We start from the raw sequence: 25,109 nt of genomic DNA on the forward strand, positions 1-25,109 counted from the left end.
ATTATTATTATTATTATTATTATTATTATTATTATTATTATTATTATTATTATTATTATTATTATTATTATTATTATTATTATATTGTATTGTACTGTATTATATTAAATTGTACTTTGTTACATAATATTATTATATATAATCATAGTAGTATTTATTATCTTTTTATATTCTATTATATTTATTCTGTTATATTTTATTATATTTATTATATATATTAGATTTATTCTATTATATATTATTATATTTATTCTGCTTTTTTTTTATTATATTTATTATAATTTACTATAGATTATTAGTATATTGTGTATTGTAGTCTGGAAATTCGGAACCGTTAGATGGAGTTATAGACTTATCAGACTAAAATTGCCTAATGAGCTACGATTATGTATTAATGTTTCGTAGACGATATTACTTCACGTGATAAATTTGAAATGCTAAAGGGTTTCTTAAGAAGCCCAAGACATTTTCATCCAACAAGCAAAAGGATATTGTGACTATTGTGACTACTAGTAATTTCAGATACTGATCGAGTAAGGTCCTTCGTTATTTAACTTTTACTGCCGATATTTTACAGGCATATTTGTCCAGGCCTATATTACCCCTGATTCCACTTGATATTGAGAGATTGAATAAATCAATAATTGTGTGGGGATAGTGGTATAATCAAACAAAGAGGAGAAAAGCAGTGCTATAGGGATATATACGAGCAGGTGTATTTGTGTTATGTCAATATATAAACGGCTAAAAAAACTTAGATGGATTTACCGTTAGAAATTGTTATTCGTCTTCTTGAAGATTTCCCGCAGCAGTTACGATGTTTGGACACAAGACTATATGAAATTCATAATGAACTATGTCGTGACTTGACTATGTCAAAATTTGACACATTAGATGATAAAACTAAAGTGCTTCTGAAAAGATATATACAGGGCTTGGACGTTTGGAGAGGTTGCAGTCGAACTAGACTGAAAAACATGTGTCTAGGCCCTGGATTTAAGGAGTTTGTAGATGACTCGTGGTATATACTATACAATATTCTGGTGAAATCTAAGACCAGGCCGATCAACTACTTGTCTTATAATATGGGTCATATCAAACTAAAGCCAAATATACTGGCTAAATCAGTTTCAGTCGTGGAACCTGGACGTTACTCATTACAATTGTTCATAGACATTCGTCACATAAGCCAGATCAGGTATATACCGCTGGTCTGTACGACAATTAATCGAACCTATACTTTTTCAGCTACAACTAACATACATGAGATCATCTGTTCTCAGTATCGTGAGGATATGGAGGGACTATACTGTATTCGACTTGGAAATTTCCGTGTACATAAACGTGAAGTGCTAGATATCGAATCATTTCTAGAAGAAAACCACCCATTGTTTAGTGAGGCTAGAAAGATTATGATACTTGGATACCAGATAAAAGAAGCTAAACACACAGATGAATGGCTTCTATATAAGCTCTATGAGGAAAATGCTCAGCCTGTGTTTAATTTTCCCGAGCAACAATTTTTATTATCGTGGGCCAAAAATGAAACATATAGCTCAGATATGCTGGCCATATTTGACGATTTTGATACCGTTCTACTGGATATAGAACATAGAAATACATTACCTCTGTCCGATGTCAAAATGAACATACAAAGATCACGGGAGTATACCTCTCGATATCCAAATTAATTAAAAATAAAAGATCGTAAAAGCAAGTAAAAGGATTGAAGGGGCAAAATCTTTCTCTACATGAAAAAAACCTACTGTCTCTATAATAAAATACTTAGATACACGTATGAATATAAACTTTATAATATTGGTAATAATTATATTTTATGTACTATCTTGTATTATCATACTAAACTAACATCACATGATTTAACTAAATTCTTCAATGATCTTCAATGAACAAAAATGCGATGAGATTATGTGTAATCATTGAAAGTGGCTACTAAATGTAATACTGCTTTGCTATTCCTTTATACAACGTGAATCAAAATATGTCCTACTAGATTGGATATATTTTAAAACAAGAATAATCTAGACCGACGGGCCACGAGAATTTTCGTTAATTAAATTAAATTATTAGATACAAAGTAAAATATAGAATAATGAGTGAAAAACCAGAGGCCTTTAATCCCAGGAATCTATGGCCTGACATGATCAGGTTACCAGGCAACAAATGGACATTTACATGCAAAGAAATAATAGATAAGTTAGGTTCAGATACACATCAAAGTCAGGAGGTGAAAAAGCTTATGGAAAAGTGTCTGATGTATATGTACTTTATGAAAAAGAATTTAAATCTATTTGAACATACCTATGTTGAAGCTTCTATCCTGTTTTTTAGATATTGGTATTATCATGGGCTTCCAAGGCACGTTTTGGACTGTATACATATTTCTCAAGCTATACTTGTGACAGCTTGTAAAACGATGGAAAATAATAGACCAATAGATGCATATGTCAAGGCGACATGTGATTTCATTGTTATGCATAAACTTCCTGTAGCTCCAGGCAATGCAAGACCTAACTTAGATAAATTGAAATGGGAGTTTAGAGATAAACTTGTCAGTACGGAAAAGATGATTGTTTGTCAATTTGGATTCGATTTTAATGACGGTGTAGGTAACCCAAGGGAATTGATTGAAGAATTGTTTAGTGGTTATTATAGATACACAAGAGATCGTAATTTACCGGAAGACTTTAAGAATAAGGTATTTCCTAAAATATTACAAGAAGCAAGAATGTTTATAGTACAAGGAATGACGCAACCAGTCTCACTACTTTGCGACGGTTATAAATTTGTGATGTTAAGCTTAATATATTGTGGTCTTGAATACAAAAAATTAGTGGATAAAGAATTTAAATACCCTAGGAATTTTTTCTCTAAACTACTACCACCTACGTTTAAGTTAAACATAGATGAATTAGTTGAAGCATTTATGGATTACCGAATATTAGAAGAAAACTTCTTTGATTTAAAGAGTAACAAAGGTAATAAACTACAGATATCTAAGGAAATGATACTTGCAATAGCAGATGAGGATGAAAATTTTGACCATAGTTCCGATGATTTATTTGATTACGAACATATAAAGGACGGTGTCGTAGCAGAGGAATTGCTCACCCACATTGAAGCCAAAGTATTAGCAATGCAGGAAAAGATTATGAATAAATGAATGAATGTACACCACTATTAAAAAGAGATTATGTATTGCTAGCTGTATTGATAGTAAGCCAGAACATTTGTGCGTGAGGAGACTAGTCTTGACCTCCCGTAAATAACATACAGATTGTATCTAAAACAAGTCCACTTACATATAAGGATAAGGAATATAGATTTCATAAAAATTTTGAAACTAATTTTGACTTGTAATTTATCCCCTAAGACCGAGAAGAGCAATGTTTAAAAAATAAAGAAAAAAGGTTCATAACTATTCATAAAAGATCAAAAATTCTATAAAACATACATAGTCATCGACTTAGCTAACATGGCTAAATACATTTTAAGTAGCTGGTAATTCAACCCTAACATAAAATCATAAAAAACAAAAAAATATCACATAAATTCAGATAAATTGGTGGTGGTCATTGACGGTAAACCACCGCCTAAGAAGTCTAACATCATATGCATACCACCACCTCCACTGTAATCATCTACATCCCTAGGGAGCACCTGTGATAACCCTTCTAAAAACCAAGCTTTATCCATAATTTCTGTAGTATAGTTCCTCAATAACTTATAATAGCTTCTCATAATTCTCATTGCATTCAAGTCACCAGTCATCAATAACGTTAAAAAGGTTCTATCTAATAAGGCTGGGAATGCAAAAACTCTTAGGATGTAATCTAACTGGTTCTTTTCCCTATAAAGTTTGTCGAGATAAGCTAAAGTTATTAAATATGGCGAATCTAAATCAACAGGATAAAGATCAGCAATATCCTCATCAAAACAAACTAATTCGGTAATTGTACCTGTTTTTTTATCCACCACCTCACCTAAGTCACTGAGGTCGACAGAAATCAAGTTATAAAACTTTGAGGTTTCTGGTAGCGGCCATACTGCTGTCAAAATAGTAACTGCCCCCTTAACGTGGAAAATCCATGCAGTTGGGTTAGAGTTAGAGGCATTAGCCAAAGAATCCATTATAAGAATTAGAGAACTAGCAACTAAAGCATCTGTATTATCGTCAGATATCTCTAATACAGCTTCTCTAAGTAATTTAAGTGCCGACAATCTATGAGAAGCTACATAATCATCCAAATATGACTGAGTCCTTGATAAGTGGGTCGCACTAAAGGCTAAAATTGAATGCATTAAAAATGGATATTTGAAAGCTAACTCTGGCAAATACGTACCCCAGACTTCAGGACTTGAAATTCCGACAGCTATAATGGTAGGCCACACTTCGGTACAATAGTGATGAAATAATTTGAGATCTACTAATCCCAAGCTGGTTTTAGATGATAATTCGATTAACCTTGGGATAGAGGGACTTGAAGGCCGATCGACATGATCCGAGAAATTTGGCGAGGTGTGGCTAGAATTTAAAGATGACATGTTCATATTTGATCTAGAATGCTCACTTCCGACAGCAGGGTGTGAATTGCTATTCGAAGCTGGGGTATTTCCTGTCATATCCATTGTAATGGCTTCAAAGGATGTTGGACTCTTATTATTTAGAAGTGCATTTTCCGCAGTAGTTGTATCCGATTCTTTTTCCATAGCACTTTTTATATTAGGAGACAGCATTCCCATTGTATTACCATTTAAAGATCCCACATTCTTCAAATTCATTAAATTGTTCACATCTGTACTTAAGGAATTATATTGGTGGTCATTGTTGAGTATGGGTGTACTATTTGGATGTGTTAAATATGTACTGGTTGGAGTTCCGCCTTCATTGGTAATGTTATTAGAGGTTGATGTCTCCATACCTAATTTATTCATATCATTAGAACCCATGCTATGTACTGCATTTTCGTTATTTTGCTTCTGTCTTTCATTATTCTTAGATGCTTGTTCTTTTTCTCTGTGCTCTTGCATATTAGCCAAGGCCTCCTCAGCGGTACTTACTTTAATGGCTCTATTATTGCTCGGATTGTACTTAATGCCAAATAACTCATGAAAATCATAAGAAATTCCTCCAATACCTGCGGTTGGGAACGTATTCAGATTCATCTTTGTTAATTGAGAGATTGCATCTGTGGAGAATGGCAAACCACCGGTTGTTTGCTGATGATTTTCCTTTGAAAGTTCATCTTGCTGCTGTTGTTGCAAGTTCGGTGACTTGACTGAATTTGATGTTGGTTTCACAGGCGACAATGGATTCAAAGAGGAGGCTAATATACTATTCAGTAGTGTATTCGTGGTGGCATTGTTATTTGTCAAATTCAAATTATTGAATTGTAAACTAGGACTACCAGCCATATCCAATGATATAGATGGTAACCTCTCTCTATAGTTTGTATTAAATTGTTGTGAGTTAGCATTATTAGAATTGGATGCCCCCTGTGAGGGCTGGAATTGTTGCAGAAATTGATGTAATTGAGGTTGTGGTGAAGGTTGTTGGGCTTGTTGGTTATTCGACTGCTGTCCAAATAAACCAGCCAATATATGTGGCAATAACAAATTATCTATTCCAGTAGGGGCACCTGGTGACGCGATTGAACCTCGCTCGGGCGTGCTTAGATTAATACTAGGCGACATTTGTTCTAATAGTTTCTTTTGATCTACTTGACCAATACCTCCAGAAGAAATAGCTTGTAGTATGGCAGCATGTGAAGTCGTATCGAGCATATTGTCACCATTCTGAGAGTCCTGGAGTTGTAATGGCATGCCATTTAGTTTACTATGAAGGTGAGCTTCTTCAGAGACAGGAGTATTTAGGCTACTACCTTCACTTTTAATAGTAGCTTTATCCAGATTTAGTTCAGGAGAGGCCTTCGTGGCCTCACTATGATCAGTGTGAGTTTGTTCAGATGCTGGAGATGTCGTAGTGTTCGATGCTGACAAGTTTTTATTCATACCATTCCGCACTTTCGATATACTTTTCGGACCAGGGGACTTCTTCTTGGTTCTCTTCTCTATAGGAGTATATACACAAACTAGATTCAGGTTGCTACACTTCTTACAACTAGGTTTGTTTTCATCACACTTTACACGCCTCCTCTTACAGTTATCACAACCAGTCTTAGATTTCTTATGAAACTTCCTTTTACCTGTTCCTGTCTTACTAACTTGCTTCCCATTGACTTCAATTAGTTCTATCTCCTTGATATTTCGCTTTACAGGCTTCTGAACCTTGCTACCATCGGTATCAGATGTCATTTTTTTTTTCTTTTTATGATTTATAGTTTATATTAGTTTTTTTTTTTTAAATTATAATATGTCTACTATTTTTTTTTTTTTATTCTCTTCAACAAATATTAATATCAACCAAATACGATCCTAAAAGATAAACTCCGCTTTACCTATTATGTTTTCTCCCTACTCTTCAATCACGAGAAATTATATTCGCATATAGGTACCAATATTGTCACCCAATCAACTTTTCTGTAAACGATCGACAGTTTATAAGTTATCAAGCTATAAGCACTTGTTTTTACTTTTCTTATTTTTTATTTTTTATTTCTTGCTTCTATATTACTAGAAGACAGCTATTAACGATTCTTAACAGCGTTTACCTTTGTTTTTACTCTCTATCACTTACCGATGAGTATCAATCTTGTCTTGTTGATTTATTTTTTTTCTTTCACGAACCTCGTTTAGCACCAAGAGCAAAAAAAAATTTTTTTTTTTTTTTAATAGATAATAACTACTCTTTAAAAATAACTGCCCGTTAATTTACCTAGTTCAATAACACTTCCTTGTATTCTATATTAATTTATGGGAAGCACTTTGTAATCCACAACTAATATTCGAGATGAGCTCCCCGTATAGCAATTATTAAAAAAGGGCCCATTGTTCGTTTCTTCCTGCCAAATTTTTAAGAAACCCAAAAAAAAAAAATAAAATGGAAAATTTGAAATTGAAAAACCCAACGATACAAAAAAAAAAAAAATTTTCTTTTGGAACGAACCCGTTAGATAATCCTGTACAACCTCATATTATACTGAGAAAACAATAACGCAGTTATACATAAATTCACCATGTCCACCCTTATTCGTTTACTCTGCATGTATAAGACTCCCCTAGTCTTGTAGGGTGTTTGTATTCCCGACTTTTGAATTGGGGGGATCTTGGGTCTTTTAAAGACCAAAAAGATTTGATTTAAAAATATAATGGACGCAACCGGAATCGAACCGATGACCTCTTCCTTGCAAGGGAAGCGCGCTACCAACTGCGCCATGTGCCCATAAAAACAGCTTATTGTATTATATGGCATGGTATATGATTTAGAACTAACTCACATTGTTTTATTATACATTAACTATGATTTATACTGTTTAACATATACGTTTTATATAGTTTTCCATGTAGTCTAAAGATTTTTATAATGACAGTTGTTTATCAAACCACACAAGGTCATGGATAGGTAGGATGGGCAGGGTGGGCCTTTTCGTAGTTTTGCCCTTTTGGTTCTTTCATATCTGTTAATTTGCTCGATAGCATTTTGAATGATATTGATATTATCAATATTAGTTATGAAATATCTGGAAGAAACTTTCTATGTCTCTAGACATAATGACCTTTTCTTAGAAGTAATAGGTTTCGGTCTGTCAACGAGAATTCATCTATGATTGTTGATATGGCATGAAGAATTAGAGCATGGTGCAAGGCACTTGGATTTCATGGTATTATACATCGTTAAAATTAGAGCAATAAATGGTATCCCATTAGCTCTATAAAATTTAACTTAAGTGATTTTTTGCGTTATCGCATTTGTGAGTTACCGACCACTTATTATCCCAAGATATTTTAAATTAAACTTTAGTAAGTGGCTATGTCTCCAGTTTTGATAGAGTCTGTTGACAAAATTCCTCTATGGCTTCGTTGTAATGAATACCTCCATATCTTAAAGTGTTTAAATATTCTATTGCCAGTTGTTTTTTTGCTTCTGTAGTCATTGCCGTGCTGGAATCATTTAGATCGGCGACTTTAGTTGTCATTATTTTATGTATTTTAGCCAAATGAAACTTAACAGTGTTATACTTTAGTAACTCTTGTAATTCTAGTGTCTCGTCATATATTTTCCTATAACTCTCCGTCTTCAATTGTTTCTTATCATTTTCTGTTTCACCACCACCGCCATTCGTTTGTTCACCCTTCTTTTCTACCTGATCTTCTTCTTCTTCCTCTTTGTGTATGTGCATCTCTGAATTCTTATAGCACGCCAAAGAGCAATATTTTATTGAACATTTCGGACATTTGTATTTGAAATCATTTTCTTTACAAATTTGGCATCTTTTTTCATTTGAATTCATGTTGTTTGTTAGGTTCTCCTGTTAAAAGATATTTCAAATCAACTAGCTAATGCTCTCCTAAATATTTCTCTAACAATAGGACAACAGTTCATCTCATCGCTTTACTTATATTTTATCAAGCTCATCGGATTAATTTTCAAAATACTCTTACCCCGCTTTACTTACAAAAATATGAATTTAATAAAAAAGAAGTTACGATCCGTACGGGACTCGAACCCGCAGTCTTCTCCTTAGGAGGGAGACGCGTTACCATTACGCCAACGGACCAGGTCTGTTTGGATGGTCGTTGTGAGAATTACTCCCACCCTTTATTGTAGTTTTATTTCAGGTAGCAGTTTAATAAATTTTACTTTTCTATATATTCAAAATTAAATAATAAATGCAAATAAATTTGATTAAATATATAGATAGATAAGTATATATAAAGAGTTTGATGTAAATGCTGATGTTGTGTAATCATTACAACGTTAATTAAAGAAGTAAAAATAGAGTTTTGGGAGCCTATTTTTTAGGCAATGCTTTTATTTTCATATTAATTGAAGTTACGATCTGATGGCCTGAAATATGCCCTATCAGGAGTGTAGATATTGTCAGAATGACTGGTTCCATTAATTAGCTGCAAATTGATCGGAGGTGGAGGTGGTTTGCTCACTTGCTGTCTTTGGTGCAAATTTATCGTTGTGAGACTGTTCGTTAACGTAGAATTTTTTATTGAATTGTTTAGCGACTCATCATCTGCTTCAATCATAGAGGGAGGAGCGCTGCTAACAAAGCTCCTTGGATAAGGTAAGTTTCTGATTGTACTTTGGGGTTCTTTGTCTAGCTCATTTTCTGTATTAAATTGTTCCAGAGTACTACTATAGTGAGCCTGCTCATTTAAGTGCACAGTATTGATTTCTGGGATGCTGTTATGATCATAATGATAATCTAAGGGATCAAAACTATCTCCTGACTCAACCTCTAATATTGTTTCTTGATATTCAGGGATTTCTTCTTTCCCTGTTTCTTGTTTGGTATTAAACTCGTTACTAACTAATTTGGGTGTGCTTCTGTTATGATAAGCAGCATTATCTATGAATTGTTGCCCATAAATAACTGAGTTTCTTATTTCTGGTTCTCTAGTCATCATCTCATAGTCATCTTGTATTGAAAAATCACTAGAGTTTGTTTGTATCATGTTAGGTATAGATTTCTCTGAATTAAAACTGGGGATGTTCGGTAAATCAAAACTGGTTTCTGTTGTGTTTCTTTCCAAGTCTTTGTTAATATCAAGCATAGAAGTGGATTGTAAGAGACCGGTATTGAACATATTTTGGGTCTTTGCAATATTTCGGTGCTTACTAACCATGTCATCAACTTTTTTATTAATAGTAATGCAAACGAATACCTTTAGACTACCATAACGATGTTTTCTTATCAGATTGTAATAAACAATGATAGAGCAGAGGAGTGCTAGAATAAATTTAAACATGAAGAATGCCCAGAGGATGAATGAAAAGAGCATGAATGATAGAATTACAGCCTCTGCGTGGTTACTTTGAGCAATTTCTTTTATTTTGTTTATTAAGCCACTGAAAGATTCTAGATCACCTAAATCTGTACCATTACCAGCAGACACTAATACAGACCATAAAGTAAGTCCATTGAAGACCTGTCTGGGGGTATCGGCAAATAGCAGTCTCAGGCAATTCTTCAATTCAAAGAATGTAAAGAATGAGATTTTCTGGAAGAACCCCTTCGGCGTTAATTTGTTATAAATGCAAAACTTTGAGTAAGATTTGACAGAGTATGCATTCCTTGAGAAGTTATTCACATAAGTCAATGATATGTTACGTGTTCGATATATTCTTATACCCATTATTGCCTCGATAATAAGTAGAACAATAGATGCAAAAATGCATGCACTGAAAAGCCATTTTGTGACCCTAAATGGTATGAATGGTTTTATAACGTTGTTAGACCAGCTATTATACGCTAAAAGTTTCACGCATGTATAAATATCAGAGACAAAAAAGGCTATTTTTAGAACATTGATTATTATAACATCTAGGAGATAACTTAATACAGTTTTGAACTTGAAATTTTTGAATTCTTCCTCTTCTAGGTCATCAAATGTCTTTGAGTTGATGGAATATTTCCAATCGTTTCCAAGCATTATCTCTTACTATCTCATAGACAGTTTGATGAGCTTTCTTACCTTCTTAATATGCACTTAGTAGATTTATTAATTAGAGTAAACAGCTTAGGTATAAACAGAAATGAAACACTTTATATTCTGTCTTTGATTCTCCTCTAAAACTTCTACTGTTAAATTTTGATTTTTGGAGGTAAGAAGTTTCTTCTTTCTAATATTACAACTTTGAATGGGAGGGAAAGAAATTATTGAATAATAAAATAGGCAAATTAGTTCAATCGACTCAAAACTTTTCCTTATAACTGTTCTGTTAATCGAGATCAAATTCTATAATACAACGCTGTTTTAAATTGAAAGTAAAAAAAAAAAAATAAGAATATTGTTTCTGTAACAGATTCGGCCACTCATAATCAGCACTATAAGCTATTTTTAAAAAATCTTTTTTTCTATTTTTTTTATGTCCAGTGTTTTCTGAGCGGACCCAAAGAAAAAGACATTTTTTTCGCGATTAGGAAAACAAAATAACAGTTACCTAATTCAGGATATACAAAAACGCGAATTACTGGGGCCGAATGATAACAAACCAGGACAATTTAATTTCAATTGTATATTAATAGTAATATTGGCAGTTTTCAATGCGGGGCAGTACTGAGAATGAAGGGAAATTAAATCATTAGTACAACAACACATTTTTGATTTACTATTGCTAATTTTTAGTGGAATTAATAACCATTTTCCGAATCTCGTACATAAAATTATTTGCCTTATCGGTAGGGTCAAACTGCGCCATTGTTTGATCCTGCTGCTCACTATCACCAAGTATAAACCATCCTCCAACTTTTCTTTGCCAGCGGTTTTCTTCGTGATATAGTCTCTCGAGTTCCTTAGTTGACAATCGATATACCCTGCTATAATCAATCCCATCTTGAGTACGGTTAACAGCTACTGCTGAAGTGGATGCATATCTTTCTTTTTGCCCAAGGTTTGACTTTGAGGGCATTGAGTTTAGTGATCTCCTTTCCGAATGCAATGAATTCTGGTCCATGGTAGACGATACCAACTGACTTCTTGACCTTAAAAATGGAGAGGAAGCTTTCTTTTTTGTTACAGTGGGCTCCGGTATAGCCTCATCTATGTCTGCAAATGGATCAATCTCATCATTATTCACACTAACCCATCTTAGATTTCTTTCATCAAACATCATTTTTCCCACTATACGTGGATTGGAAGAAGAACTTCGTGAGCTTAAATCTTCTTTCCCAGATGTTTGAATATTCTTTTTATTCTTAACGGTATTAGAAGTTAAAGTATCATTTGGAGAAGCGGTACTCTTATTTCGTATTAGGATAGGTCTTCTATCAAGCGACGTAATATCCTGAAATTTATCCAAAACTCTTTCATTCCCTTCCCAAGTCATCTTTTGAGGATTATAGTACATTAACCCACTTTTGATTGGCGTGTTATGGTCAATTTGTTGTTTAATGGTTTTTATCTTAGATTTTGCTGATTGTCGATGTTTTCTTTCTCTAGCAGCTTCCTTCTCTTTGAACATTTCCAGATTTCTACTATATCTAGCATCCTTCGTCCTCCTGTGTAACCTTGGTGTTAATAAATCATCTTGTTGAATAATATCAAATTGTGTGGGTGATATTTTGAAGGGTGTTCTCGATGGATCATTATTTGTCCTCATTCTGGATTGTAAAGTCTTCTCATCCAGGTCAAAAGTATCTTGATCCCTCTCATCGAAATCATTATAGTAATCTTCCTCTTCCTCTTCTTCAATATCCCAGGATTTCTTCCAATATTTTGGTTCTTCCTCAATAACAGGATTGTATGAAGAGAGAGAAGGCATTGATTTCTTTACATGAAGACCAGAACTTCTTGATGGTCTATTAAGGTTATGCGCAGAGGAACTATTTTGTAATCGATGAATACCAAAAGAGCTTGAGCTATTCAAAGGGTGTAAATTCATTAATGATCGTGGTTGTCTAATACCTATTTTCTGTCGTATAGGTTGTAAAGTAAGCTTATTATCGAATGCTGAAGCTAGGTTTCGAGATTTCGTTCTTTTAGGTAAATCATCAGAAACATTGAAGTGTGTTTTTATCGCCTCATCAAAATCATCTTTCCTATTTTGAAATTCTTGGAAATCACTCAAAAAGTCATCACCTTCATCTAAACCATCACTTCTATCATCATCTGAATCAAGGTTTTTCATCCATGGCCTATCTCTGCTATTTGAGAAAATAGTACCGGTATCAGAGGTGGTCAGTGAAGATGGTGTAGGTTGAGATATTCCTGTCTGTAGATTACTTGCCAATATTTTACCATGCATAGTATTCGAGTTGGAGTCGCTAAGAGGGATATCTCGACTGAATGTAGTGTCTATGTCCTCAAAGGATGTTTCTGGTAGATCAAAATCCGCTAGGTTATTTGGTCGTATTGACATACTGTCATTAAATTTCTAATTGTGTAGTCACTCTAATTTCTATGGGTTATTATATATTATTGAAGTTTATGTGCAGCGAATAAACTATATAATTGTTACATATGCCAAATACTTTTGCCATGTAGGACTCATCACTTGGCCTTAATTCTTTTGTTTAGACATAATAATCCGCTCGTCATCTATTTCGTTCAATATGATGAATTGAATTAAAAATTAACTTATATTATAATTAATACTTATTAAGTATAACTATTGTTATTGGGAAATACAGAATTTTAGAGCTTCAGGATTAAAATATTGTATGCTATTTATTGTCCTATTATAGTATTTAAGAAATATTTCATAAAATAAAATAAAAAAAAAAAGGAAAAAAAAAATAAAATAAAAAAAATCCTAAATGCTATCACTTTGTCTACCAGTCAGAGCCAAACCAGGTCTGATTTTGGCCTTCTCTGTTACTAGACTGTCTCCAAATACTTCTATTATTTGTAACTTAGGATTTTGATTTCCCAGTTTTTCAATAATTGCGTCATCGACAGACCGCACGAATGCTAAATCGATGTATGTTAGATATGGACAACTGATAATGGACAGCACATCCTTAGTTAAGTCTTTGAGCGAGTTGAAGTCTAGATATTTCAGTGATTGAACAGCAGAATTTTGTAATAGCTCCAGTATAGTTCCGTCACCTATTTGAATCGATCTGCGGAAACTGCACTTTGTTAGGAAAGGAAATTGTAACTGACTGAATAAGTAGATTAGACTATCATTGCTTAGTTGATCTAGCTCTTCTAAGCCAAGCTCTTCTAGTTGGTTGTTTTCTCCGATGAATGCACCTATACCATTGATAATGAATGAGTCGGTTAACTCTGTACAACCCGTTATTACTAGTTTTTTCATAGTATGGCCCACCTGACCCAAAATATTTATCAAAACCTCATCAGAAACGTCTTCATCGTTATATGGATAACCAATCTCCAAGGATGAAAACTGCTCATTGTTTAGATATTGTGGCAGTAACGCATAATTGAAAACGCTATCTAATCTAACTAAGGATAGAACTCTTAAGGAGTGACCACAGTTAACCAGAAGGCTAGATAAGGCTTTATCACTAAATCTGTGTGTGTTAGATATTTTAAACTCCTCAAGTCTTCCCTTCATCAGTTCAAAAAACTCGATCCACGTGTTTTCGTTTATTAAAAATGGACCGTCTAGATGAATAGCTTTTAAATTAGGTAGTTTTTCAGCTAGGTATAATAAAGCTTCATTATTTAGTTGTCCACACATTTGAAGTGACAATTTTTCCAAATGTGGTGAGAAAATTGCCAGAGTTTTATAACCATCATAAGATACTTTCGAGCAGTCATGAAATGTTAAAGCTTCTAAATCCGTTTTTAAAAAAAGTTGCAGAGTTTGGTCATTTAGAGCTCTATTCTTCGATAGAGCATTAGCTAGATTATTCAAGTTTTCTTTTGAGACACCACCAAGAACATCTCGTAGATTACCAAACATAGACTTCGCTCCATCTTCTTCTGTTCCTTTTTGCCATTTATAGATGTTATCACTAATCTTAGATATACAAATAGACTGTAAGGTACTGACTGGATTTATTTGCCTGTTCAGAAGGTTTGCAGCTCTTTTTTGTTTCTTTTTTCTGTTCTGTATTATATCTTTGGATTTTTTTTCTAAAGTTGCCTTGTCTAATGCTCTTCTCTTGGCCGGTAAGCTGGGAGTTGCAGATCTTGAATTTTCATCAGCATCATATTCCTCTTCATCACTGTCTACCTGAAATTTTTTCATGCGGCGTTGGTATTTATTTTTGTCATCTAAAATGGGGATATCTTCCTCATCCATAACTTCTTCTACATCCTCATCTTCTTCTTCTTCTTTTTCATCAAAACTATTATTATCACTTGTAATAGTAATATTTAGTTCTTCTGAACCCAGTTTAGGTTTATCTGATATTGTTGACTCAGAATCGTTGGCGCCATCTACTTCTATACTCTCTATATCATGTTCCTCTACATCAACATCTTCGGATCCACTCTTGTCCTGCTTTCCTTTTGAGTCTTTCTTTGCATATCTTTGGAGCCACCTTTCCCTAATAGCTTCTGCACTAATACCTTCCTCTTTAAGAAATTGTGTTAATGCAGAACTGGGACCCTTAATACCAGAGTTCTGTCTATTTCTGTTTCTGCTTCTATACATAGTCTCAGCTTGTTCTATATTATAGTACTCAGCTTTGTGAAATTGATTTTTATATGATAAATCCAAAGCGAGTCCACGATAAATAATGTATGAACTTCAATATGTCAGAGATCCCTTAAAAAAGTTAAACTAATTCTAACTTTATTGCATTAAGTGATGCTCATCACTAGGAACAACGAAAAATAAAAACAATCGCCCCTCAAATTAATAAAACAAATATTAAAAAGGAATGCGCAAGCCCGGAATCGAACCGGGGGCCCAACGATGGCAACGTTGGATTTTACCACTAAACCACTTGCGCTTATCTAATTGATATGAGCATGAATGCATATATATAATAAAGCATTCATTTTTAGTATTAATTATATATTAATGAACAAATAGCTTAGAAAATCAAAAGCTATACGTAAACAATTCGTAAATCAATAATTTAACACCACCTTTATTCAGAGTAGCTTTGGCCGAATTTGTGGCTACCACATCCTCTGAGAATTTTAAGATTCTATATAACGAACAGTTTTACAACAGATAGAACCTGTTGTTGAAATTAAGGAAGAGGTGTTATGTAAAGGCTCCTTACAGTTAAGCATGCATATAATTATTAAGCGCAAGTGGTTTAGTGGTAAAATCCAACGTTGCCATCGTTGGGCCCCCGGTTCGATTCCGGGCTTGCGCATTCCTTTTTAATATTTTTTATATGTTAAACTCAACGTTAGTATATTAGTTAGCATACAAAACATCTCATCTTTATTTCTGTTGATTGTATTGTTTTTTTGGTATTATTAAATAATATATACAAGTGATTATAAATATGAAGAATTATCGAAAGTGTTAATGCGTTTTATTAGTAAACTACTTGTTTACCAGGGCTTCCACCAGCTCGATCCTTTCTTTTCTGTTACTATTTCGTTAGTCTTTTGTACACTTTGAGCTCTAAGGGTATCCAGTTCTTCTCTAATTCTCTTTAATTCATCTTTCTGAGCTTCTTCAGCTCTGGTCTTCTGGACATTATCGAAAAAGCTTTCATTTTTAACATTGTCTCCGCCTTTCTTCTTTTCCCATGGTGATTCGATAGGACCCGTTTTCCAAATAGGATCGTTGCTCTTTGCAGTCTCCTGTACCACTCTCATTAGTTCTTTTTGTTCTTCTTGTCTTAATTTTTTTTCCTTTTCATATTGGAGCCTTAACTCTGGCGACAATGACGCTATAAGTTTCTCATCTGAAGGGGTTGTATATTTAAAAAGTAAAACTCCGCTAAGGATAATAGCACCTCCATAGGCATATATCTTCAACCAACGACGCCAAACTGGGATATCCATATTTTTTTTTTTTTAGCTTTTAGAATTTCCGTGCTGTTTCGTAACCTATGTAGGATTGTGGGGCTTTTAATCACACTTAATTAATAATTAATCAGCTTCCATTCTTTATATATATTAATATTTTTTTTTCGGTTTTTCTGTTTTAACGCATCGCCGTAAAAGTGACATAGGTTAAAGAAAAAAATTAAATAATACAAAGAAATGACCTTTATAATATGTCCTAACATCCCCAAATGAAGCCTCATTATTGTAATATCCTATAGTATGTATGGTATACCTATGATTCAAATCTTCTATTTCTCCTTGGAGTTTCGTACAGGCAATCTTTTCAAATATAATATTATATAAAGAATTAACTTTGAAAAAAAGACGATAAAGAGATAGTAATATCAATAAATAATAAATAAATAATGAAGAGTTATATAGTAAAAGTCTAATCAGATAATACTCTGTAAATTTATATCTAATGTGGAAGTAAAAAAAAATGATAACCTGGAAAATAGAAAAATGAAAATGAAAAATAATAAGATAACTAGAACATTACCATTTAAAATATTATAACAATCGTTAGAGTAAATCTTTTAATCTTGGATAAAAATATTAATACATGGTTATAAGTCTATTCAATCTTTTATAGTTCGCAGATTAAATTTGGTAAAATAAAATAAAAAAAAAGTAATAGTGTTAATAAATCAGTAAAAGATGATAATGAAAGTACAAAAGAAAGTTAGAAGGTTCGTAAAAGTAATTAAAATTTGTTAGTCTATAGGTTTTAGCTTAAAATAAAAAAAAATGGTTTCCTTTTTTTTTATCAAAATGAAATTTTGTTGCAACTTTAACCAATCAATTCACGGAACAAGAATGGAGTGAAAACTCTAATAGCGGTGAACAAGATCATGATACCTTCCAGTAGAGCCATTGGCAAACCTAGGAAGCCGCGTTCCTCCATGTTTAGGTAGATTGTGTAGAAAGCGACGGCGAAGAAGACACGAGTCAACAAGAATGGCTTTGGTAGAACACCAGCTAGGAAAGCAACTGGTAAGTTTACGCAGTCACCACCACGTTGGAAGTACTTGAAACAACCCTTTTGTAGAGCCTTCAAGTTCTTGCTGTCAGCAGCGAACAAAGAGTACAAAGCAATGGATAGAACATTGACGACGGCATCGTAGTTCTTTCTTTCGAAGTGGTAGTCCAAAAGTTCATCTAGGACCTTCTCACGGTCACTGAAGTCCAAGTCACCGATCTTCTTGATCAACAAGACGACATCGTTCAAACCAACGGTCATACCACCACCGGTCAATGGGTGTCTCATATTTAGGGCATCACCAATGACACATAGACCAGTGACATCGTTTTGTCTAGCTGGCAAGTAAGAGTTAGCCATTGGCTTGAACTTTCCAGCGGACAAAGCCTCGTCGAAGGAAGGTCTTAGGACCTTTGGAATATATGGTTGGACGTCCTTTTGCATCCAGGTCTTTAGGTCAGTTGGGACCTTTGGAGCGTTGTAGGCACACAGAATTCTGGTCTCTTCTGGGGAGATTTGGTAGACTAGGATAGGCATGTGCTTGTCACCCAAGATGACGTGACCGTGCATGTTGTGTGGCATGTGGGCGTGGTATAGGGACATACCGACGAAAGAGGAGTTGACTGTTGGGACGTGGTCTGGGTGCAACTCTCTTCTGAAACGAGAGAAGATACCGTCACAGACGAAGGTCAAGTGGGCCTTGAAGTCGACCTTACCGCGAGAGTCGACGTCAACCTTAGCACCGACGACCTCGTTCTTGGCGTCCTTTAGGATTTCGACGACGTTACCTTGAAGTCTAGTGACGTTTGGCTCAGCAGCACAGATGTTTCTCAAGTTGGTCAAGAATCTACCGTGGACCAAACCGACACCTCTCTCTCTTTCGTCATCTTCGAAGTCCTTCATGTGGATGGTAGCGTCCTCGACAATCTTGTCGTTACCGTCCTTGACCAAGTCCTTCAACTTCTCGACTGGCTTCAAGTCAGCCTTGTAAGGGTATGGAATATCGACGTGCTCACCGTTGTAGAAGACAGTGTAACCAGTAACTGGGTAGGCCTCGATGTTGTTAATGGATTGGATCATACCTAGAGACCTTAGAGCTCTTAGACCACCTGGCTGCATCAACTCACCGACAATTCTGTCAGGCTGAGACCACTCCCTCTCAACAATCAAAACCTTCTTACCCTTACGGGCCAAAGCAGTAGCAACACATGGACCAATAACACCAGCACCAACAATTAGCGCATCGTAAGTAACCTTGTTATCAGCATCAGTCAAAGACATTTTTTTTTTTCTTTTGTTATTTTTATAAATGTTTGGGTTTTTTTATAGTATTATCTTATTAGTATATAGAAGTCCTCCAGATAGGAACAATGGAATATGTCTATCCCATTATATATAATATATCAAAGAGTAGGTTCAAAAGAATATAAAAAGAACCTTTACGAGCCCATCGGCGAAATATCGTTCCCAAACTCAGAAACCTCCGCACAAGAGAAAAATTTTTTTTTATCTTATACCCAATAATTAAACATCGAAAAGATAAGTGCGTTGCTTTTTTAACGGCTTTGAAAAAAAATTAAATGCTTCTCTAACATGTGATTTTCTGATAGCGAAACAATGGAAATATCGTTGACTAAGAACACAGCGTAAAAGTGTCTCAGAAGTCCTGTAAAAAGTACAATGGGCAGTAGCGAGTGGAAATTGAGTGAGCGAAGAAGTTGTAGAAGCGATGTTCACAGGTTCAAGTCAGTAGGCTAGCTAAGCAAGAGACAGCACAGCAGTACAGTAGTATAGTAGTACAGTAGTACAGTATTACACAGTAGTACCGTAGTACAAAGACAGAGAGAGAGAGAAAGAGTGGCAGCCCGGGCAGTGATACAATGAAAGCTAAAACAAATGAAGAGAGAGAGAGAAAAAAAGAAGCTGGGCTGCAGGGTTATTGAAGGAAGGGAACGAGATAGAGAACTATAACTATACGACAGGACCGATATCTTAACGACGTTCGTATAAAGGACGAGTGGGAAAAAAAAATTGTGCCTCTCGTTCTATGGGATAGCCGTATGGACAGACTTGTGTCATGTGATTGTATGTACAAGTACATATTAGCATATAATTGAACATGTATATAAATAAAATATAATAATAATCAAAATATTTAGATTAAAGCCCTGCAAATGTACGGATAATATTATCTAGGGTTTGGATGAAGAGGCTGAATTCCTTGCGGTCCTTCAAGGTATGGCGGACCATGCCTACGTTAAGGTTCATTCCTGAGATGTTAGTGGATACGATGTTTACGCCGAAACTAAACTTCAGTGCGCCTGGTCTCTGGCCGAAGATGAAGTTGGTGACGTGGACGCGTTGTTCTGGGTCTTGGTGGAAGTATCCAGCGTTGGAGAGGATGACACCACCACGTTTCTGGTATAAATACTCGTCCATGATCAGCTTGTCGACGTTCTTCTTCTCTATGATGACGTCCAGCATCAAGGTTCCTAGACCGACGGTCTGGCCGCCGTTGTTATGGGACTCGACTAACACGTCGTGGTAGTACTCTACCAGACTCCAAAACTTTTGTTTTTCCTCGCTCTTGATGTTCATGCTGGAGATCAGGAATAGGTAATGCAGACCACCGACGTTAGAACCGTACTTGTACATATCGCGGATCTCAGGGTCCTCAGGAAGGTACCTTCTAGTGCTACTTGGGATAGCCATATCCACACCCCACTCGAGCCATCTGTCCTTAAATCCTTGTTTCTGGCCAAACAGCTTGCCACATTGGTGCATAGCGGCAAAAAAACATGCCTGGATAAATGGTGTGACAGTACATTTGCCATGGACGTTGTGCTTGATCTTATCTCTGATAATTCTGACTTCTTCTGGTTTATAATTTAGGATTTCGTCAAAACATACGTCACCCATTTGAGCCTCTGGGATATCCTTCTCAACACTGTATTCCTCATTTCTACGAGTCTCTAATGCATTACTCTTGAAGTTTAATAGGGTCTTCATGAAGGATGCGGCCATAATCTTGGGCAATTTACTTAGTGGTGGTCTGTACTCAATACGCTCGGTTATCGGTACAGGAAGTTTACCGATCTTCTCGCAATCCTGCCCATAGTCGACAATAACGTCATCTTTATAGACAGGAGTAGCATCGTTCAATTTGGTTACCTCTTGAGCAATATCTTGGAATAAGTTAACACTACTAATAGCATCTGAGCAGATGTGGTTACTAATATACACGAATCTTTTCCACTTGTTACCAGTGGTGGAGTCTGTAGGTAGACATAACAATCTCCAGTTTGGTTTATTTGGGTTACCCATTGGGACAATGACATTTCCGATCAACTCTTGCATATAGGCGTCAAAGACGTAGTTGTTCTTCTTGTACTCATCCAAAATTAACTGGATCAACTCACCGTAGTCCTCGGTTTGATCATTTATGATAATGTCACTAAGCTTAACTTTGTTAGTGATCACTCTTAAATAATCATTCTCAGGAAATGGAGTGTTGTAGTACTCATCACTCGTGTAGTAATCTTCCCAGTCTGGATATTTCTTTGGAATAACTGATTGCATCATGATAGGATGCTTCAACAAAATGTTACGGATCGCTATGGAAAGTTCATCGCGTGTAATTTCCGTGCTCAGTTCAGCGTACATGTTAAAGTTGGTGTACATACGCTGTCTCTGCATAATTGAGAAGTAGTTCTCTAGATGACCCATACGACGAGCGTGACCTCTAGAGATCATGGCTTCCTCCACGAGCTCCACCCCCTTCTCAACCTTGGCATTCTGTAATAGTCTCTCTTCTTCAACTAAGCTACTAGTATTAGGAGCCATTTTTTTTTTATTGTACTGTTAAGTGTGTATATTTATTCTCGAATATTGATTTTATTGTTAAACAGACTATCAATAACAAGAAATTTATACATATATATATATATATAATTATTCTTATGGCTCAGAGGGAAGGTCCATAAATTAATTAGTGGAACATCCGCGGATGAGGCCCATTACATCATCGACTATGTGTAATTAAAAGAATGAAACCTTCAAAGGTACTCGTTTAGCATTCCAATGTTAAATGTCAGTCTCGATGGTATAAATATTCCAACACTACGCGTTTTTCTACGGGATACCTAAACCCTCGAGAAAGCTAAACATCCCAGGTATGTTGGAAAAAAAAATTCTACATCAAAAATTTTATCTCACGGCTCATGAACAAGTTCTCGGAACCATCGGAATAGTGAATAAAATAAACAAGATAGCTTGATTGCTCCTGTTCGTTGAAATCGGAAGATGCACTGTATTTTAAACTGAATGATTCTTTGAGAATAGAAATTCTTTTGTAGGCAAAAGCTCTGCGAACTGTAGATCTTTTATATAATATCGGAATTAGAAAATTGCCAATGGTTAAAAAAGAGGATGAAAGGTTAAAAACAAAAACGGAAAAGGAAAATGGATATATTATTATTTTATTAAATACGTTAATAATTTTAGTTTTAATTATTTATGTTATTTTGTTTATTTCTCTAAGTGAAAGTCAAAATAGCTTAGAAGAGCAAACGTAGTCATTTCATTTCTGATGATGGTAATTGTGGTTATGGTTGTTGCGGTGGTTGTGGTTGTTGTAGTAATTACCATGGCTTCTGTCATTCATACCAGTACCCATCATACCATGAAATGGTGCTGGAGGTGGGTAACCCATTGGTGCACCGTTCATGTATGCTGGTGGTATGTGAGGGGACATAGCTTGAGGAGACATGCTTCCGCTTGGGCCTTCTTCTCCGCTGCCGTTATTACCTCTACCTGGAGTTCCTGCTGTTGAGCCTCCACCCATCATTGGAACCATTCCAGGATAGAATACTGGTTGTGGTTGGAAAGGCATATACATACCTCCGAAACCGTTTATCATTGTTGGTGCTGCACCTCCGGCCATTGGTGCCATTGGGAAGCCTCCCATGTTGCCGCGACCCATGCCGCCGCCCATAGCCATACCCATGTGGGGGCTCATGACACCTGGGCCATGGGAACCCATCATACCAGCTCCCATACCGCCCATTTGTCTCTTTTGTAATCTAGCTTGAGCTTTTTGTATAGCCATTCTTCCATCTGGGAAGAAATCCTTGTATGATTTCTCAACAGTACTAGTCCACGTTGGGGCAGTGAAATATGGTTTCTCGATAAAGAATTGCTCAGTGACAGCTGAAGGAGCAGTTCCTTCATTTCCCTTATTGTCTTCTGTAACCGCCTTTGCCTTTTCTGCCTGCTTCTTATCAAAGGCTTCCTTAGATTTTAAAAACATATTGAAATTACGTGCAAAGGACTGTTTGACATCATCTTTTGGTAATATTTTCTTATTCCCAAAGAATGAGCCTGCATTACGTCTTCTAGAAGATGCTGGTCTAGACAATCCAGGAGCAATGTTTTGAGTAGTATTTTGAGGGGATGACGTAGTGGCAGTTGAGGATTGAGGACCTTTCTTCAACTCTGTTTTTGAAGTCGAAGGAGTAGGTGGTAGAGAAACCTTAGCATTTGGAGTCTTGTTTACCGGCTTTGGAGGAAGTGAAGGATCGGCCTTTAGGTTGGAAGTGTTTTTTTTAGTTAGAGTTGGCTGTTCCACAGGTTTTTGTTGTGACTGCTCTGTAGGAGATTTTGCATCATTGGAACTCTTATCTTCCGTGTGTGCTGAAGGTTTTTCAGTAGCATCAAGTTCAGTGGTATTCTCTGAAGCATTTGCGTCCGAGGAACTAGCCTTCTCCGAAATTGGTGCTGCTGATGAAGTGCTGGTTTTCTTCAAATCTTGCATTTCCTTAGGCATCTCGTATGGTACCTTGAACTTCTCCGAGAATTTTCTGAGCTCTTCGATTTGAGCTTCCTTAGAGTTTGGTTGCTTCTTTTGTTTAGATTCTTTCTTACTGGACAAACCAGCACTGTGCTTAGTGACAGGCGAGGCAACCTTGGTACCTGTAGAAGAAAGAATTGCAGGATCCATGTGATGAGGTTGATTTCTCAAAGTAGGTGGAACATACCTTCTAGGCTTAGGAGCGATAGGTTTGGAGTTAGACTTTAAAGAAGCTAACAATTCGTCACCTCTTCTATCGACACCAGAGTAGAGATCTTCCTCATCCATACCAGAATCGTCAAGAATTATACCTCTATCTTCGGCAATGTGGACATTACCAGATGTGCCTTGAGACTCAATTTCCTTAGCAATACGTTCGGCTTCTTTCAATCTTTCAGCATAGTTAGGATCCTCCTTGTTAATCTTAGTGGTATAGAAGTGTTCATCAAAGGAGGACTTGATACCGAATTTCTTTTCGTTGACGGCAAACTGATCCCATTTACCGTCATCATCTTCCAAAGAACCAGCGCCCATTTTGAAAGTTTCATCATCATCTGGAGTCCACTTCTGTAATTCACGTTGTTTGATTTCCTTGGAACGAGAAATATCAACATCTGTTTGGAAGGTTTTCTTCCCTTCAGCTGGAGTACCAGAAGGAGATCTAGAAGCTACACCTGCGGATGCCTTGTTGGCAGCAGCATCGGCCTTTTTCTTTTCTTCTTCTTGCTTTTTCTCTTCTTCCAACTTCTTACTGTTCTCCCACTGCTCTTCCAAGTTGAAATCAATGTTCTTCAAATCGATCTCAGCAACATCATCACCTTGAATCAATAAAGTTTCTTCAATCTTGTCCGTTAAATCCTTAACCTCCTTGGTAATACCGTTGTCCACAATCCTAGCATTCTTCAAAATGACATCAATACCGTTAGTCGATTCCAAATTGCACGCAGACAAGACACCTTCAAATTGAATACCAGAGGTTGAAGTGACAACAACATTAGAACCGATACTGTTCACCAAAAGATAATCTAACCTGTCATTGAAATTCTTCGTCACTTCTGGTGTCTCATAGAACGAACCGGAACCAGAAGATTGAGCAGACGAATTAAAGTTCTTCCTTGGGTTAAAATCAGACCTTCCTTTCATTGAACCTTTCATTTTTAGTTTTATTCTTGGTTTTTCTTTAATATATTTATTTTATTTCAGTTTTTTGTTCCTTTTAAGAAGAATAGTAATAAATTCAAAACCAAAAAAAAAGGGTATATTCCTTCTTAATATACAGAATATTCTTGCAAATATGTATTATTTGAATTGGACCAACAAAGACGTAATTCAAATTATTATACCCAAATACAAGTCTTTCCCTTTAACAAAAACCAGATATCAGTTGTTGTTTTTTTGTATATCTTTTTATCTTTGTCCAGAAGATCAGAAAGAGAGACAGTAAAGAGGTTAATAATATCTAACCCTCTTCGTTTCTTCTTATGGAGAACAGATTATCAAGAATGGATGATTGTAGATGCCAAATGAGTTGATGGATATGTCAAACTTTATGAGCCCAAAAAAAAATGAATCCTTTTTTTTTCTTGCTTTTACATCAAAAATTTAAAAACTTAAAAAGTAAAAAAAAAATACTTCCCCGGACGTTTAATCCGTAAAATGTAAGTACTTTCTGCGGGGTTTTCTGTGATAGCGTAT

The 25,109-nt window shown here is 35.6% G+C and overlaps 11 protein-coding genes across 11 annotated transcripts; 2 read left to right on the plus strand and 9 right to left on the minus strand.

Moving 5' to 3' along the window:
* Positions 1-758: 758 nt before the first annotated feature.
* Positions 759-1,691, plus strand: UCC1 (Ucc1p; the record flags this gene model as incomplete). Its single annotated transcript, XM_071054223.1, has 1 exon — positions 759-1,691. One exon carries the CDS (start codon positions 759-761, stop codon positions 1,689-1,691), a length of 933 nt encoding a protein of 310 aa, XP_070908916.1.
* A 422-nt stretch (positions 1,692-2,113) lies between these two features.
* On the plus strand, positions 2,114-3,184 carry BUR2 (Bur2p; the record flags this gene model as incomplete). Its single annotated transcript, XM_071054224.1, has 1 exon — positions 2,114-3,184. The coding sequence occupies one exon, from the start codon at positions 2,114-2,116 to the stop codon at positions 3,182-3,184; it is 1,071 nt and encodes a 356-aa protein (XP_070908917.1).
* A 380-nt stretch (positions 3,185-3,564) lies between these two features.
* On the minus strand, positions 3,565-6,336 carry ECM22 (Ecm22p; the record flags this gene model as incomplete). Its single annotated transcript, XM_071054225.1, has 1 exon — positions 3,565-6,336. One exon carries the CDS (start codon positions 6,334-6,336, stop codon positions 3,565-3,567), a length of 2,772 nt encoding a protein of 923 aa, XP_070908918.1.
* Positions 6,337-7,949: 1,613 nt separating this feature from the next.
* HIT1 (Hit1p) lies at positions 7,950-8,432 on the minus strand (the record flags this gene model as incomplete). The annotated part of the gene is made up of 1 exon (XM_071054226.1): positions 7,950-8,432. The coding sequence occupies one exon, from the start codon at positions 8,430-8,432 to the stop codon at positions 7,950-7,952; it is 483 nt and encodes a 160-aa protein (XP_070908919.1).
* A 532-nt stretch (positions 8,433-8,964) lies between these two features.
* On the minus strand, positions 8,965-10,587 carry KCH1 (Kch1p; the record flags this gene model as incomplete). Its single annotated transcript, XM_071054227.1, has 1 exon — positions 8,965-10,587. The coding sequence occupies one exon, from the start codon at positions 10,585-10,587 to the stop codon at positions 8,965-8,967; it is 1,623 nt and encodes a 540-aa protein (XP_070908920.1).
* A 685-nt stretch (positions 10,588-11,272) lies between these two features.
* Positions 11,273-13,015, minus strand: BFA1 (Bfa1p; the record flags this gene model as incomplete). Its single annotated transcript, XM_071054228.1, has 1 exon — positions 11,273-13,015. One exon carries the CDS (start codon positions 13,013-13,015, stop codon positions 11,273-11,275), a length of 1,743 nt encoding a protein of 580 aa, XP_070908921.1.
* A 393-nt stretch (positions 13,016-13,408) lies between these two features.
* RAD7 (UV-damaged DNA-binding protein RAD7) lies at positions 13,409-15,223 on the minus strand (the record flags this gene model as incomplete). The annotated part of the gene is made up of 1 exon (XM_071054229.1): positions 13,409-15,223. The coding sequence occupies one exon, from the start codon at positions 15,221-15,223 to the stop codon at positions 13,409-13,411; it is 1,815 nt and encodes a 604-aa protein (XP_070908922.1).
* An 860-nt stretch (positions 15,224-16,083) lies between these two features.
* On the minus strand, positions 16,084-16,542 carry CBP4 (Cbp4p; the record flags this gene model as incomplete). The annotated part of the gene is made up of 1 exon (XM_071054230.1): positions 16,084-16,542. The coding sequence occupies one exon, from the start codon at positions 16,540-16,542 to the stop codon at positions 16,084-16,086; it is 459 nt and encodes a 152-aa protein (XP_070908923.1).
* Positions 16,543-17,377: 835 nt separating this feature from the next.
* ERG1 (squalene monooxygenase) lies at positions 17,378-18,847 on the minus strand (the record flags this gene model as incomplete). The annotated part of the gene is made up of 1 exon (XM_071054231.1): positions 17,378-18,847. The coding sequence occupies one exon, from the start codon at positions 18,845-18,847 to the stop codon at positions 17,378-17,380; it is 1,470 nt and encodes a 489-aa protein (XP_070908924.1).
* An 879-nt stretch (positions 18,848-19,726) lies between these two features.
* On the minus strand, positions 19,727-21,409 carry ATF2 (alcohol O-acetyltransferase; the record flags this gene model as incomplete). The annotated part of the gene is made up of 1 exon (XM_071054232.1): positions 19,727-21,409. One exon carries the CDS (start codon positions 21,407-21,409, stop codon positions 19,727-19,729), a length of 1,683 nt encoding a protein of 560 aa, XP_070908925.1.
* A 736-nt stretch (positions 21,410-22,145) lies between these two features.
* On the minus strand, positions 22,146-24,569 carry PBP1 (Pbp1p; the record flags this gene model as incomplete). Its single annotated transcript, XM_071054233.1, has 1 exon — positions 22,146-24,569. The coding sequence occupies one exon, from the start codon at positions 24,567-24,569 to the stop codon at positions 22,146-22,148; it is 2,424 nt and encodes an 807-aa protein (XP_070908926.1).
* Between the last annotated feature and the right edge of the window lie 540 nt (positions 24,570-25,109).

The sequence above is a fragment of the Nakaseomyces bracarensis genome (genome assembly GCF_045282275.1).
Source record: "Nakaseomyces bracarensis strain CBM3 chromosome Unknown Scaff13_0, whole genome shotgun sequence".
NCBI lineage: Eukaryota > Fungi > Ascomycota > Saccharomycetes > Saccharomycetales > Saccharomycetaceae > Nakaseomyces > Nakaseomyces bracarensis.